Source organism: Atractosteus spatula, chromosome 11, assembly GCF_055471065.1.
Source record: "Atractosteus spatula isolate fAtrSpa1 chromosome 11, fAtrSpa1.hap1, whole genome shotgun sequence".
NCBI classification, from domain to species: domain Eukaryota; kingdom Metazoa; phylum Chordata; class Actinopteri; order Semionotiformes; family Lepisosteidae; genus Atractosteus; species Atractosteus spatula.
The window spans coordinates 12,025,806-12,043,056 of NC_142716.1; the positions used below are offsets into that span (position 1 = coordinate 12,025,806).

The window sequence follows — 17,251 nt, forward strand, 5'->3', positions numbered from 1 at the left end:
TCCAGAAGATTATTTCTATTCTTTCCATAACCGCACTTTGGTTCATCAGTTACAATACAGGAAAATAATCAGAGAGAAATTAAATCTCATCTTGGATTTTGGCATCCAACTCTCTGTCTTATTGGGGATCTTTCAGTTCTGGATAAAATCATCACTTAGCTAATGCTTTTATCCAAAATGAGCATGTGCAGCCATTTATATAGAGTTACATTTTACCATGGAGGTGTGCTGTGCTCAACCTGGGATAAGATCACACAGCATTCCGGGTAGAGGTCGACATATCTGAATACTCCTCTACACAGTTTTTCTATGACTTACTCTTTACTCGCACTGTTGTTTTCAGACTCTTTTCAGATGTATGACATCACACTCCTATCATTTATGATGGCTAAAATGATAATCTGGCACAAGTGGACAGAAATTCACTGACTAAATAGCTTAACGTAATGAGAAACTGTCACCCTAGAAAAACTTTCTGAGATACTTTCATTCCAGAGTAATATAAGGAGAACTATGGACTGATTTCTTTCATCCAGCCTTGTTTATACATCTGCATAATACACATACAGTATCTGTATAAATATTTTCATATACTTGTCTTACCTACGCATTTTGGGAATTTGGAACTCCACTGTCCATTGGCTGTACAAAATATTTCTTCAGGTCCATCAAGTTTAGAGTTTGGAAGATTGCATTGAAATTGAATCACACCTCCATACGTCACTGGATCGCTTCCAACATTTGACGTTACACCTTCTGTGAGTTCTTCAGGTACGCATGTCACAACTTAAAAAATATTTAAGAAAGAAGACATTATTTCTTCTAAGCTGTACTATTCTATGTCTTATTATTTTTTAAGATCACTAAGTTTTGTTAAAGATTTTTGTCATAGTTGTATAAACATAAACGGTGAATACCATTTTACATTAATTTCATCATGTTTGGCATAGTATCATAGTCAAAAATAAATATTAAAACTCTAATGGGAGCAATTTTTTTAAAATAAGCTAATAGTTCAGATACTCTCTTCCCTAAATGTTCTCCTTTGTATTTTAGATTACAGCAGTTTGAAAGGGAAATTGAGTTGATTTTTCCATTTTTCACTTTATCCAAATTAATGATTAACTATTAGTACTGTTGTCAGGGATCCGGTAGGTAGTTTTTCTGTGATCCTGTGCCTAGCCCTGAATTCTGCGGGATGCAGAGGCAAACAATCCAAAATCATAATCCAGAAGCAAGGTCGACAGGAGAAGCTAGAGATCAGTTAACCAGAAAGAGCCAAGACAAACCAAGAAGACAATCCAAAAGGTGAAATCCAAGAGGCGAGATTGAAAGGGAAAAGTTAAGTCCAAAAAACAGGAAATCCAACAATACAAAAATGCGTACTAGAGAACTCTAAAGGAGGCTTCTCAATAGTGAGCATGGTTTGGTACATGAGGGAACTTTAAATAGTGAGGGGAGAGGGACATGGCTGGATAATTGATTCGGGAGTGAGAATCTGTGGAATCTGGTACCTGTGAGAATGTGATGTGTTCAGTTAGGAATGAGATCATGAAACAGTGGGTTTGGGAATATAATGGCGTTTGCAAGGGCGAGTGCAAAGCATGACAACTGTGGTCTTAAGCTCATACATGCTATATATTATTACCTTCACAATGAGGAAGATCATTATCCCAACCATTCTCTCGACAATTGCGGGTACTGATCCTACTTGCCATTTGGTATCTACAGTGTAAATGAAAACCACACAATTGTCAGTGTTTTTTGATTGTTTTCCAGCTAATTGTGTCATTCAAAAACAGGTTTTTTAATGACCGCACTTACATTTACCACTACCATTTCCTCCAATAATCATATTGATCACCACTCGTGTTTTGGATAACAGGCACGTACCAAATAAAGACTATTCAAACTACATTAAAACAATGTAAGACACAAGGTAGTCTCTAGTAAAATAGTTTCCTGTTCTTAGCAATATATGGCTAGCTTGAAGAACATTGGACAGGCTGTCACCACCTTCCTAGGCCAGAAACAGCCCTAGACTCCACTCCTACTAAAAAACTGCTATAGTTCTTGGAATGTACAGTTAAGTTCTTAAAGACATCATTTTGCTAGAAGAATGGCATGCGATTAGGGTATTCACAGCAGTGGTTTGCTCTTAAAACAACATATCCCTGAAAAGTGTTTCTTGGAGTTTGAAAGGAACATACAAAATTAAAGACTAAAGAATAAGAAACATTTTTGTCTACAAGGACAATGTTTCTGTAGAAAAAATTTAGAAGAATGAGAGAAAGTAAAATGAAGAATGTTTCTGTAAAATGATCCATAAAATTGTTTTTTTTTAATCAAGAAAGCCTTGTGAACAACAGAAACAATTGTTTTCCTGCCTCCAGGTTTTTGGTTTGCCTCCAATATTCTTGATGACACAGTGGAATTAGATGAGTAGAGCTTGTATTTGCATGTATACAGTACAGTATATGTGTTGTGTACAGTATGTGTATCCAATGTGACTTCATTGTCTAAGAGAGCTCTAAAAAATCCAGAATATAATGAAACTAAGGCTAACAAATTGCTTTTTCCATACCTGGAAGAAGGTACATATGTATATATTTACATACTGTATATAAAGTAATGTTGTCTGTGAGACAAAACTAATTTGCCAAACAGCAAATTATAGTTAACTGAGATAAAATTTGAAAACTTGGTATTTTCGGCAAAGAAACTGTATATACAGACATACTGTATACTGTATGGTATAAGGTATTTAATCCAGATTCTGAAAAAAATCCCACCACAATATTTTAAAATTCGGTGGTTTGAAATCTTTGTGTATGTTCCTCGCACAGTTAGTAACATCTGAAATATCATGTCTCAAAAGTAAATAGGAATTTAAATGATAGAGCAAATGTTTTCTCAAAACCCATCCACTGAAAAACTGAAAAATCCCTGTTGCTGGTATCAAAGCCATCTGGTTTAATTGAAAAAAAAAACTGAGATAAAATGTTGGAAATCCTGCAGTCTGACAGAAAATTCTGATGCCAGTTCTCACATGTGCATTCCAAGCTCGGAACTATGGATTGCGCGATGTGGTGAAAGTGCTTTAAGGTGTTGGAAATAGTGGAAAGTTGAGGCATTAGTGTCCTGAGAAAAAATGGCTAATGTTTCAAGAAATGCCTTCCACGTTTCCTAAAAGGCCCATAACAGTTTGATCTGCACCTTACAGACAGAGGTTGAGTTCATTCACGTGTGGTAATGTCGATTAGAGACATTAGTTTTGAAATCCATTTTTCATTTTGCAGTTTTGGGGTAGTTCTGACCTTTTTCTGACAAAAAGATCTTAATTGCATCAAGACATTCCACAAAGCATGCCAAAACCTGCCCGTGTGTTTACCATGTTTGACTTACACTCACATGTGAATGTTCTGTGAAATAAATTTCTGTGAAAACTACAGGCTAACCCCCCTTAAAAATGCAGTAAGTAAACCAAATTAATCATTTTTTCTACACCAAAGAGCTTTGATTTTGTAGCATGTTGTAGAGAATTACAGATCAGTCAAACATAGTTTTTATTATTTTTTAAACTTAATTCCTTTGTGGTTTATTAGACTTTTACTGCACTGCTGCTTTCATTGCATGTGCTGTTAAAAATCCTTTTCCATACCAATAATGACATGTGGGCTGAAGGTGACAGCATGACCAAGCCTCCATACTAATCTTACCTTTCCAACTTAAAGAACTGCCCCATTACTTCAGTTCCTCTGCTTAATCCCTTTATCTGCATACTCATTCCATTCAAAATCCTAGTTCTCGCATATCACCATCTCTCCGCCTGCCTCTTTTCTTTCCATGCTTTCCAGTCCACACCCTCTCTGCCCCTCATCTTTTAGTATGACCACTTTTTTGTGCTCACACTCCATTCTCCCTATAAGGTACAATACTTGGACCTCTGTCTTGGCTTCAGCTTCTTCACAGTGGGGTTCATTTTAAATTCTCTTAATTGCACTGTACCTGGGATATAATTCAGTTTGATCTTCTTTATTTCAAAGCAAGCAACAATTAAAGATGCTTTATGTGTCTGATTTAAAATAGTTTGAAAACACTATTAACCATACTAATACTTAACACATAAAACAACTTCAAAATAGTAATAGGAAGGGAAAAAGAACAGGTAAAGATCTGTTCCATGCTGAAAAGAATTTGCACCTGTCACGAGAGACACATTTCGGCCATGGAGCCTTATTGTCTCTTTTCCTTTCATTTTCTTTTCCTTGCAGCATGGAATATACTTTTACTTGTTCCTTTGCAGCTTATGCACGCTGACGTAGCTACAGTACCTCCTTAAACTATAGCAAGGCATTATGTACTGTACATACCCTTCATTACAGATATATTGAACTGTGGATCCAAATACAAACTCTGTTCCTTTTATGAGCCTGAATGCCGCATTTAACGTATCACCAGGATGACCACATGGTTTTGCTAAAGATAAAAAAAAAAACAATTGCAATCAATTAATGCTCATCCATCTATTTTCTAACCCTTTTACTCAACGCAGGGCTGCATTCGAGCTGGAGCCTATTCCAGCAAGAAACAAGACAGATTACACCCTGCATGGGATGCCGGTACATTGCAGCACAGACACACAGACACAAATACAAACATGCACACACTAACACCAGGGCTAGTTTCACCAGAAGCCAATTAACCTACTGTTCCAGTATATCTTTGAACTGTGGAAGGAACCTGAGACACCCGGAAGAAAACTCACATGAACACAGGGGAAACATACAAACTCCACACAGATAGCACCTCAGGTCCTGAATTAAATGTAAGGCCCCAGTGCCGCGAGGCAGCAATGCTAACCACTGTGACACCATGCCAACTGAACTAAGATGCATATCGAATAATATTAAAGGAATATTCAAGAAAATTAGTAAACATTGTTTTTTCTTACGTTGACATGTTCTAAATCCACGTTCCCAAACATCATTTACACATTTATATTGAACTGATCCTCTGGAAATAAATCCTGCATGGCACTGATACTTTACAACATCACCATTATTATATACATCTTTTTTGTTCTCTTCAGGTATGAAAGCATTTTCCATGTTAGGAGGAAGATTGTCACAACCTGTAAAAAATCAGGGAAAAAAATTCAAATACAACTCCTGTCACTGTCAAATACATATATTAGAATAATGTCACCCCCTAATTTCAGATATAACCACAGACACCAGGAACTTGTCACTTTTCCAGAGCTAGCTATAGCTTTTCGAAATGTAATGCTGGACCATAAGACATACTGAAATTTGAGTAGCGCGAGTTCCACCTAACCTTAGAGCCGGAACTGCTGAAAGTGTTAATCACAGATTTCTATTTCAGACTCATCTCAATAATTGCTTAAAGAAAGATTAATTCTTTCTTTCTTCTATGTATTACCGCATTTATTTATTGGATCAATGGTGTAGATTGAGCCGTGGATCGAGCCATGTAATAATACTAATTCCTTACACTTATATAGTGCTTTTCTGGACACTCCACTTCAAAGCACTGTACAGGTAATGAGGATTCCCCTGGGAAAAAAAACACCCTGGGATTTTTAATGACCACAGAGAATCAGGACCTCGGTTTTACATCTCATCCGAAGGAAGCCACCTTTTATCACTATACTGGGACAATAGGTCCCACACAGACCACAGGGTGAGCACCCACTACTGGCCCCTAAAATACCTCTTTCAGCATCTTAGATTTTCCCAGGAGGTCTCTCATCCAGGTACTGACCAGCTTATACTTGCTTAGCTTCAAAGGGTTGCCAATTGTAAGTTGCAGAGTGATATGGCTGCTGGCAAAATATGCAAACCTTAAACCAGAGATACTGGCAGTGGTAGGATTTGAATTCATGCCTCTGAAGACACTAGAGCCTTAATACAGTGCTTTAGACTCACTTATCTTTTTTAATTTAACATAAACTATGTAAACATGCTAGTGTAAAAATTGCAGGTATGTTGTACAGCTTTTCATGAAACCCCTTCTAATGATAATGTATACATAAGGAAAAAAAAACATGGGAAACCCAATATACTGTAAGTGTTAAAGCAAAATTCACGTGCATGCTGTATTTTTGGTGTATTTTCTCTTGTAAGTCAAATGTGTCAATTTGAACTGTTAAAAAAAATTTAAACAACTATGTTGAGAAACATAAAGTGTAACACACTTTCTTTGTAGTAATATACAGTACTTGTATTAAGTCCTTTAAGCTGGTTTTTCCTCATACTTTTATTTACAGATTAATATACTGTATAAAAGTATTGTAATTACTTGGAAAACGTATCTTCTGAAGCTTTTTAAGTGTCCAACCCAAGATTCCAACAAAACAACATGGATTAAAGCAAATACATAAAAAAATTAATTAAAGCAAAATACAGCAACCCCTGAGCACATTGCTATAGCATATATTTTGATTATACATTATATGCTACTATCATGATAACATTGAATAATTTTGACAACACTTTACCTTATTATGTCATAATACCTCACATTCGTTCTGGATTTTACACCTGAAAAATAAAGCAGGACTCTTACCTTCAACCAAAACTACAGCAAAAATGGAAATCCATAATGTAAGAATTAACTTTAGTTTCATGATTGGAATTTATTTCACCATAAGTAAGATGTGATTTCCCTGGAGAACCTGAGATGTGAAGTAAAAGCGAAGTACAAGGGATAAAATAGGCTCTTGTAGGTTAATTATTTCCTAGAGAAGTCCCTGTAGCAATCTGCTGTTCAAACACTGACTTCCAGAGAAACATTAAACTGAAGGGGGTAAAAAAACAAAACAAATTCTGTTACTGTATGTAATTGTAACACAACATGTATAGTAAGAATAATACATTCTTCAAGTTCTACAAATTAATTTAACTACCACTGGTAGATAGAATACTGAGCCATGTTAAATCAGAATAAACACATTGCTATAGCTATCATTCTAATTACAAGTGCTGTCACTAATAATATTGTATATGGGATGTAATAAACACAAATATACATGCCTATAGAGCAACACTTAATCTGCATTAAGCAGTGCATACTATGCTGTATGTAATGAATAAGGTTAAGTACTTGTGCAAACTTGGAAAAAATATTATGTTGGCTTTAATTTAAAATACAACTCCTTACCTTTGAATTTTTAGCAATCTGTCTAGAGGTTATTTATTTTTTATTTTAAAAGGCATTGTTTTTTAATTATACGGTCCAAACATCTTATCCTTTTCAAGTCCAGACAAATGCAAAATATCAAATTACCACAAGATGTCAGTAAGGGCTTTAACGGTGCTTTAAATAATAACCCCCCCCCAAAAAAAAAGTAAGACAGATTTACTATGTACTGTAAAATTATAATATAACATTTAATTTATGAAACTTAAAGGCAAATTTTATTTACACTTCCTAGAACATTTTTCAACAAGTTGCAGACCCCTTGTTTGGTTTCGTACAGGCAAATCCATTGTAATTTAATCAAAGCTACAGTATTTACTTTACTTTTATTTAACAACTGTTTTTTTTATCATGAACAGAACACGTCCTTGTCCGCCTTATATATATATACAATCTCACTGCTAAAATACATCCTACAAAAAAGGTGTCAAGTCTAAAATATTCCAAACATCATGTAAGTAACCTAAAGAAGGACTGACACTGTTATATTATTTATATATTTTGAAAACACTAGTATGTTTCGAACTACTTTTGAATAGTTCACATTTGACAGAGTACAGTGGCACAATTTAAATTTGTAGTCCTCCCGATGAATGTTACAAATTGATTTACACCAAAATTAGTACAAAGCGTTTACAAGCAAACATGAGTTCATCTGTCGCGTGCTGGGGATGTTACTAATACAGCTGCTGGTGATGTAATGCTATTGGCTACTGGGTGTGTGAAGCGCACACAAGGGATGCATATACAGTAGATGTTTACTATTAGGAGAAAAAAAATCATTGCTTGTGACAGTTTTTAAGTTTACATCGGCAAACAGAAAAAAAAAACTTGGCTGGGCATTCAATCGTTTAATTGCACAAAAATACCTTAATATATTTACTTGTCCTACTGTTATTACAAAACCGATTTCTTTTATTTTAGGACACTGTTGCAGTTCTACAGTATATTCATTGCTAATATGACCAGACACCCGTCTTTCGTTTTTCTAATCATTTATTCTTATTAATGGTTTTAATTTTCCGGTGTTTTCCGATTTCGTTGTTTATCTGAAGCACACTAGAGGAGAAGATGGTAGATTTGGAAAACGAGGTACCCCCTCTTCCACCCAGATATAGATTTCGGGATCTGCTACTTGGAGACCAGGGCTGGCAGAATGACGACAGGTAGGTTATACAGTAAATGTTGTTTCATTTCACCTTTGGCGATAGCTGGTGTACTGGAAAACGCAACAGGTTGATACTTAAAATGTATCGTAAACATCCAGTGTCTATAGTATAACTGATAATGTTTTTTAAGTAAATTTCCACAGCGCTTTGAGTTGGGGTCTTATTTTCTAACCAAAATGTTAAGAAACGTAACAATTTAAAATGCACCAGCTTTTGTATTCATGTCCACATCAGTCTGTTAGAGTGGTCATCCGTCCATGCTTCAGTTGTATCGCATTTGTTACTCACCTAGCATCCGATCTTTGATCATTGCGTTCAGTCTCTTGCTTATTAATGTTAATGCTTACTCAACAGATCCGATGCATATGAATGTCTAAGAAACGATTATACAATTTAAAAAAAAACTGTATTGGTTACTTGTCTGGCTGGCTTTGAGACGTCCTGTAAATGTGCTGGAGAATTCGGCTTAACCCTGAGCTGCCCAGAGTTCAATTTATTTGGCATTGATATAACCGCCGTTCATTGAAAATGGCAATATAATATTCAAACAAGCTGCTATATTACACAAATGTGAATTAAAGAAAAATAATTCCTTACTTACATATATATACAAATCAGACGTTATAAGATAAATCCTGTCAAGATAGGTTGCATGGAGAGCACGTGGGTGAAATTTTAATGTAATTTAAATTTTAATATTCTCACTAGGAATATGAACTATTTGAACTATTGCTCTTCACATGTAAGAACGTTCCTTTGCTTTAATCCTATAGAGGATTTCTAGATGCAGAATTTTGTAGACATCAAAGTTCTTGAATGTTTCCATTTCGGCTCCTGGTAACAGTTTTTAAAAAGGTTGTACATTTTGTCTCAAGTTCTCATAAAAATAGTTTCACAGCTTTGAGTTTATTAAACATGCTTATATACTTGTGATTGTATTTGGGTCACTATTTCAACCTGATCAAATAATACTCTTTTGTATCTCAGATTATCTTACCTTTTTTTTAACTTTTAAAACTATAAATTCAGAAAGCTTTTGAGAAGTTTGTGTAGAAATGGGTTATATGGGAAATGTATTTAGAGGGCCCTTAGGATGTACTGTACTGCATTTACTCTAAATGCAAATCTGCAACCTTTCCGTTATGAATCCACAGTCCTAATCACAGATCTACATTACCTCTGAGGAAATTTTGTACCCTGTACAGAAATGGTGATAAAAGCAGAGGACAAAACTTTGGTATATAATGCAAAGTAAGCCTGATATACACACTAGACAATGCACTTTGGTTTCTGAAGGAGAAACTGCACACTTTCTTTATTAAGAAAGACTACTCCTCTCAACAAATTGCAAAATGACTTCACATTTCACTTAGTGCCAATTGCAAGACCCTGAAAAGGGCTTGTAGAACTGGAAGATGTTGTCGAGGAAGAAAAACCAAATATTTAAAAGTTGTCTGTTTGCCAGAAGCTTGCACATATTTGATTCTATCTACTGTATGTCTGTTTAAATATTCTTTATAATTTTTCACAGCGTTTGCAAATCCTCCTTGCATCATTTATAAAAATTAAGGAAGAGCAGTGTTCCTAATATTGAGTCCTGTGGAACACCATTATTACATTGACCCCAAAAAATCAAAGGTACCCTAACTGCCAAAAGATAAATGTACAGTAGATAGCACTCATGACACCCGTCATGACAGTGACACCAGGCATACACCCAATGTAGTGAAAACTTGGTTTAGTCCATAAGACTGATGGAGTAATCACAAAGTATTGATTGCAGTGTTCATCATCATGGGGCATAGGGTTACATGACTACAGAGAAAGCTAAATGACAACAACCTGAATAGATTATAAAAAGTTATTAGTAACAACATTCCAATGTCCATCACTGATATAGTCTGAGTACAAGAAACCAGGATACCAAGCTCTGTGTAAAGTGAAGGAGTCACATAACAAATACTATTGTTCTATACATGGTTTTTATCTTGATATTTTCTGTAATAGTTTACAGAGTGTGTTTACATTTATATTTGGATATATTTCTTGATGTCATTTGCATAATGTAACTACTCTATTTTCATTATTATTTCCAATGCTACATTATTATTTCCAATGTACATGTAATAGACTCATGCGATCGTTTATTTTTATTTGCAGATGCCTGGTGCAATTGGCTCACACAATTTTACTACAAAGAAATAAAATTTAATTTTGACTGTGAAGAAACCTTTCTTAAGTAAAAAAAACAGAGGATGTGACATAATTATTAAACATTTCCTAGCAGATAATGCTGTAGCTGTGGAAGGATCCTGGTTTTAGTATGAATTGTAGATTCAAGTGGTTTTAGATTTAGTGGTGCTATGCACCAGAAAGTTCATTTGAGTTACAGTTAACCTTAATGCCATTTTATTTAGTAGCTTACTTGTCAGTAATTTTTTTAATTCTATAAACAGACTTAGAATTAAAAATTAAAAATTCTAAAATTCTAAAAACTTAGAATTAAATAGAAGAAATAATGTTAGTATCAAGGCACTGCTATGATTACACATACATGTCCTGTATAGAGTATAGGAATGACAAGTAGTTCTAGCCGGTTTGTAGACCACCCAAACCCAGCGAAGTCTTTTTAGGTGAGTTTGCTGATTTACTCTCATTTTTATGCCTTAAGTTTAAAAGAATCCTTATTCTAGGGGACTTTAATATACACATTGACTCAAGGTGTTCCAGTCTGGCTAAAGACTTAATTTTTCTACTGGGATGTTTTGATCTTACTCAGTTTGTACCCTTACACATAACAAAGGACACACCCTAGATTTAATCATTGCAAACGACTCCTTTGTCTCCCACTGCTCTTCCCTTGATCTAGGCCTCTCTGACCACTTAGCTATTCTCTTCAATCTAGAATGACCTGTTTCTAACAATTGATCAGCCAAGGTTTGCAAATTCTGCTCTATCCTCCTTATCTTGTTTCTCTTCCTCTGACCTTCTAGAGGATAAAATACAGTTACTTGACAGTGCTCTTTTATCTACCCTTGACACCTTTGCTCCTCTAAAAACTCAAACCACCTCCTTCTCAGGCCCTGCTCCCCTGTACAATGACCATCTGTGATCTATGAAGGCAGCCTCCAGCAAACTTGAGCGTAGTTGGTGTCTTTCTGGCCTAAATGTACATTATTAGGTTTGGAGAGATTATTTGTCTGAATATAAGGTTACAATTGAGTCTGCTAGATCCACCTACTTCTCTCAAATCATTGAAAATTACCATAACAACCCCAGATATCTTTTCTCCACCACCAACAGTTTGCTAAAACCAAACTGCCCCACCACATTACCCGCCTCATCGCAACTCTGCAACACATTCTTAGATTTCTTTAGCTTCAAGATCGACAACATCTGGCATCACATTCTCTCCACTACGCATATCATTTCCATACCTCCTCCCTCTTTATCCAACATTTTGGGTTCCCTTCTCTCCAACTTCTCTCTTCTTGACTCAGCATCCCTCAATAAACTAGTTACACACATGAAACCCACCACATCTATTTTAGATCCCATCCCCACCACTCTATTTCAGTCCTGTTTCTCCTCTCTCTGTCATATTGTCCTCAATATTATAAATGAAGCCTTGAGTTCTGGCATTGTACCAATGGTCCTCAAAACTGCTGCCATTATCACCTCGCTAGAATGTGCTGTCACATTTCAGTTACTGTAACTACCTCATGCCAAATAACCTTTTCGAACCCCTCCAATCTGGCTTTTGTCAACTTCATAGCACAGAAACTACCCTGGTCAAAGTCACTAACGACCTTCTAATAGCTTCTGATTCTCTTTCTATACTCATCCTCCTTGATCTCAGTGCTGCTTTTGACACTGTTGACCATAACATCTTACTTTCTCGTCGAGACTGTGTTTGGAGTATCTGACACTGCTCTCAAATTGTTCAAGTCTTACCTCACTGATCGCTGTCACTTTGTTTCTCTTTTTAGGTATAGGTCTGAAATTGGTCTGGTTAAGTCTGGTGTTCCTCAGGGCTCAATACTGGGCCCCTTGCTCTTCAGCATTTACATGTTTCCACTTGGTCAGCTTTTAAGATCACATGGCCTCAGCTATCATTTCTGTGCTGATGATACTCAAATATACATCCATACCAAACCCGACACTGATGTGGCTGTCTCTATTCTATCTTATTGCATCTCTGACATAAAATTTGGATGACTCAAAATTTCCTTCATCTTAACTGTGACAAGACTGAAGTCATGCTTATTGGCACCCCCCATCAACTTCCTAAAGCCAATCCTGTAACCCTATCTGTAGATGGTTCTGTACTTGATCTTCAGTCTAAATTGAAAAACCTTGGGGTGATATTCGATTCTGGTTTAACATTCGAACCACATGTGCAGCATATTGTCAAAACATCTTTTTTCACCTCAGAAATATTGCTAGATTACGCCTTATGTTATCACTAAGTGTGGCTGAAAAGCTGATCAACACATTTGTGTTTTCCCGAACTGACTACTGTAATGCTCTACTTGCTGGGGCATCTAAATCCACATTGAACAAACTGCAGTATGTCCAAACTTCGGCAGCCAGAATCCTGAGCATGTCTAGTACAAGCGATCACATTACTCCTATCCTGGAGTCCTTGCACTGGCTCCCTGTCAAATTCCATGTGGACATTAAAATCCTCATGCTCACCTATAAGGCTCTGCATGGCTGGGTACCTCAGTACCTGTCTGAACTATTATCGCCCTACTCCCCACCTTGCAACCTTCGCTCTTCTAATTCTGGTCTCCTAACAGTCCCCCGAGCCCGTCTACATTCTATGGGTGACAGGGGCTTCTCCCGTTATGCCCCCAAGCTCTGGAACTCTCTCTCCAAGGATATCAGAGAGTCACCTTCTCTAAACTCCTTCAAATCCAGACTCAAAACCTTCTTCTTTAGAAGAGCCTTTACTTAACTGGTTCCATTCTTTACCCCTCTGCTCCTACTTTACTAAGTTCCACCATCCACAGTCTCCTCTGTGTATTGTGATTTTGTTTTATCTTCTTATTCTTTTTATTTATTGTTGTTGTCTTTCTGTAAAGCGCTTTAAGAAGCCAACTTTAAATGGGCTATACAGTATATATAATAAAGTTTATTATTATTATTTCACGGCTCTGAGAAGCAGAACTATCAAAAGAGATTTCTACCAGAAACATGTATTCCCATAATTCTTCTATATTCAAAATTGCAATACATATAGAAAAATCTTTTAATTTTAAAAGCAAGTGAACTACAGATGCAGCCATTCAAAGTGCGCGGCACAGCTACTTTACCGGAGGTATTTGGCTACGGCCTTGCGCATCGTGACACGCGATGACGCAAAATACCACAGTACGTGATTGGTTGACCGACAGGGGCACTCGTGGTCCGTTGGTCGGTCGTAGAAAGATTTAAATGTCTTTACTGTGCCCATTTTAGTATTGAATATTTATATGGAATTTTACCACTGAAGGGAAATCTTAGTAGCTGAGCATAAAAAGAATAGGAGCATACTGTAACGCGTGTGAAGGCCATAAACGATATTAGTTTTGGAACATAAACATACAGTATATGGCTGGTCTCGGTACTTTAAAGAAAAAATACACACCAGTATTCCATTTCTCCCTAAACATTTTAAGCATCGAAGTCTTTAACTAACGTGATACCGGAGTCAACAAGCATACTTTTAGAATTTGATTAAAAGGGAATATAATATGGAATCGCGTATCTAAAGAAATTAATAACGATATAATTATATTCATGTACCGCAACACAAGAATAGTACATGCTGTACATTGTCTGTTGATAATGTTTCCATAGGGCTTTTTCAACAATCCTCATGCGACCTTGCCAGTGGCGCTGTGGGTTAGCTTCCTGACTCACACATCACACGTTGGGTGTTCGAATCCAGTGGGAGCCATGACTTTTTTTAACAAACATTTCTTTGAAAAAATAAAACTTTTCCCTGGGTCAGAGATTAAATAAAACTTCACTCGTACCAAACAAATTTATATTTCTAAATATCACAACATGATCGAATTTAAGTCATTTTAATAACAATGAATAGTCACCTATGCGTTACAATATAAACATTTATATTGATTTAAATCGCGTTTTGATTTAAATCGCAAATGCGTGTTTAAATATATGTGTTTTTTGATTCACAATCAGACAAATGCAACATAAATTGATATCTTTGTCGTCTAAGTATCTTAATGAACTTTCAGCATAGCTTTCTCCCCGTTTAGATTTATTTTTCTTGGGATCTTGGGATCAAACGTGGAAAGATTAGATTGTAATCGTTTTTATTTTTTAAATACATTTTAGAAAAGTGTAATCTATACTAAAAAGCTGTACACCACCTGCTATAAAGATACATATTGTAATACTTTCGGGTTCGGATAGGACGGACACAAGAACTCAGACTTGTGGAGTTAAAGCAAGTTAAAGCCTTGATTTTATATATCACCTTTAAAAGTGGCATCTCAAAGCAATACAGTAGATGTAAAAACAGTTAAAAGGACCACAGATTACAAAGTAAATACCCAACACTGATTGTACACATCTGTCATGCTAATAAAGCACCTTGAATTGAATTGAATTGAGAGAGAGGGGGATGGCGAGCGAGAGAGCACAGCCAGGACAGGCAAATAAGATTATTTAATTTAATTATTTATTATTTATTTTATTTAAAAAATAAAAACAATTACAATCTAATCTTTCCACGTTTGATCCCAAAATCCCAAGAAAAATAAATCTAAACGGGGAGAAAGCTATGCTGAAAGTTCATTAAGATACTTAGAAGACAAAGATACTGTATCAATTTATGTTGCATTTGTCTGATTATGATTAAAAAAACACATATAATTAAACATGCATTTGCGATTTAAATCATTATAAATGTTCATATTGTAACGCATACTGTACAGCCCCCATTTCTCTATAAAAATTTAAAAGATCATGTGCGCAGCCTAAGAGGGGGGGGGTCTACTGTCAGTGACAGCTTACAATCCTCCATACACCCATGTGAAAAATTAATAATGCTGTTACAACCCCAAGTGTGTAGGGGTAAAGGGGTGTAACATTTAGGATAATTCTTTTGGAAGCAGGGGGGTTTTGGTAAGGGACTAGGAAGCGTGATAACAAGGGTAAGGAACTAGAGTGGTGCCAAAGGAAAGAAAAACAAAAATGGAGCTGGCTAGGACAGTAAGGGAAAGCTAATCTGACTACAAAAGAAAACCCGAAACACACGGTCTTCAGCGTCTTCAACACCCTAGCTAACCTGCACTGACTACCCAAAACCATACAAGACAAATGGCACTCACCCGTACTAAACTAGTGTACTAATACAAAATCAACTAAGTGTGTAAGTGTACCCAACAACCTAAACTAACCTTATATACAAAAGTTCACACAAAAACACAAGTGAACCAGGAATACAAATAAGGGAAAACAAGAATAATCAACAGGAGCAGGGTACAAAAGAACACAAAAGTTGAACATGTAACACTGGGGCAAGGTAATGGCAAAACAAGGATAAACACACAAACAAACAAAAGTACAAAGAAACTAACAAAAAAAACAACAAAACAACAAAGCCAAAGCTATACGAAAATACACACACACAAAGCAAAACAAACCAACAAACGAAGCCGAAGCAATAACCAGAAGCGACGCAATAACCAAAACCAAACAGGACCAAAGTCAAACAAAAGGCCTTTTCTTCCTGAAAGCCTCCATGTTATATAGTGAATAAAATGAGTTCTGATTGGCTGAGGGCTGATTGATGATGAGATCATATTGAAACAGTGGTGTGATGGTTGGCCAATGGGGAAGGGAGAACAATCAAGGGTCAGCAGTGTGGACATAACAGAAAAAACACACAGAACACACACTGGGACGTAACAAATGCCAATGTAAACGTTGTATTTACAATTTGTTGATAATAGAAATGTTAAGTTCTCTAAAGCTTTGTGATAGTTGACCCAGACAGCAAAAGATCAGCTGCACTGGTAAGATGCGACACCAAAGATATGATTAATAACCTTTTAAATCTGAAGGGAGATCTAAAGGGATCCCCCCCCCACACACACACAATAGAAGCAGGAAGCAGAAGCAGGGACTGTTGTCAGAAGGGAAGAAGGTGACTATTCATTGTTATCAAAAATGACTTAAATTCGATCATGTTGTGATATTTCGAAATATAAAAGTCAATTACTTGTCCATAATATTGCTATTCTATTTTTTCAAAGAAATGTTTGTTAAAAGAAAAGCTGCAGCGCTGGCTGGATTTGAACACACAACCTCTAGGTTAGTAATCAGACACATAGACCAGTGGGCTACTAGGGAAGTCACATGAAAAGAGAGGCGAAACAGCCCTACACAGCCCTGTCTCAGTACACGAATATAATCATATCGTTATTAATTTCTTTAGATACACGATTCCATATTATATTAGCAGAAAAGCTAAAAACTACCACTTTTTTACACGCTATTTCACATGTTAGTTAAAGACTTCGATGCTTAAAATGTTTAGGGAGAAATGGAATACTGGTGTGTATTTCTTCTTTAAAGTACCGATTCCTGGAATCTGACTGGCTGACACCCTTCTGAAGTGGTTCCATAATATCTGGTATACGGAAAAAAAAGCGTTGATAAAAAAGCCTGGATTCTCATGTATCTAATACAAGTATCTTTTAATACAGTCTTTTATGTGCTCTTGAGGATCCTTGTGATATTTTGAGCTCTGGCTGAATGATAAGTGTCGCAGTTTAAATAATTTTCATAGCTAGAAATTATGAAACGCTCTGTTAAAAGCAAGGGAGTTTTTATGTCCG

At 36.1% G+C, this 17,251-nt stretch overlaps 2 protein-coding genes across 2 annotated transcripts in view; one reads left to right on the top strand and one right to left on the bottom strand.

The window, feature by feature from the left end:
* The window catches only part of LOC148823525 (complement factor H-like), a 34,593-nt gene extending 27,893 nt beyond the window's left edge, over nucleotides 1-6,700 (bottom strand). Inside the window, exons 1-5 of the mRNA XM_088927240.1 lie at nucleotides 6,589-6,700; nucleotides 4,955-5,134; nucleotides 4,374-4,479; nucleotides 1,649-1,725; nucleotides 604-786 (exon numbers count right to left, since the gene is read on the bottom strand). Coding sequence (XP_088783366.1) covers nucleotides 604-786; nucleotides 1,649-1,725; nucleotides 4,374-4,479; nucleotides 4,955-5,134; nucleotides 6,589-6,649 — 607 coding nt within the window. The 5' untranslated portion in view covers nucleotides 6,650-6,700. The remainder of the gene's footprint in view (nucleotides 1-603; nucleotides 787-1,648; nucleotides 1,726-4,373; nucleotides 4,480-4,954; nucleotides 5,135-6,588) is intronic.
* A 1,592-nt stretch (nucleotides 6,701-8,292) lies between these two features.
* The window catches only part of kcnt2a (potassium channel, subfamily T, member 2a), a 56,586-nt gene continuing 47,627 nt past the window's right edge, over nucleotides 8,293-17,251 (top strand). Inside the window, exon 1 of the mRNA XM_088927243.1 lies at nucleotides 8,293-8,387. Coding sequence (XP_088783369.1) covers nucleotides 8,293-8,387 — 95 coding nt within the window. The remainder of the gene's footprint in view (nucleotides 8,388-17,251) is intronic.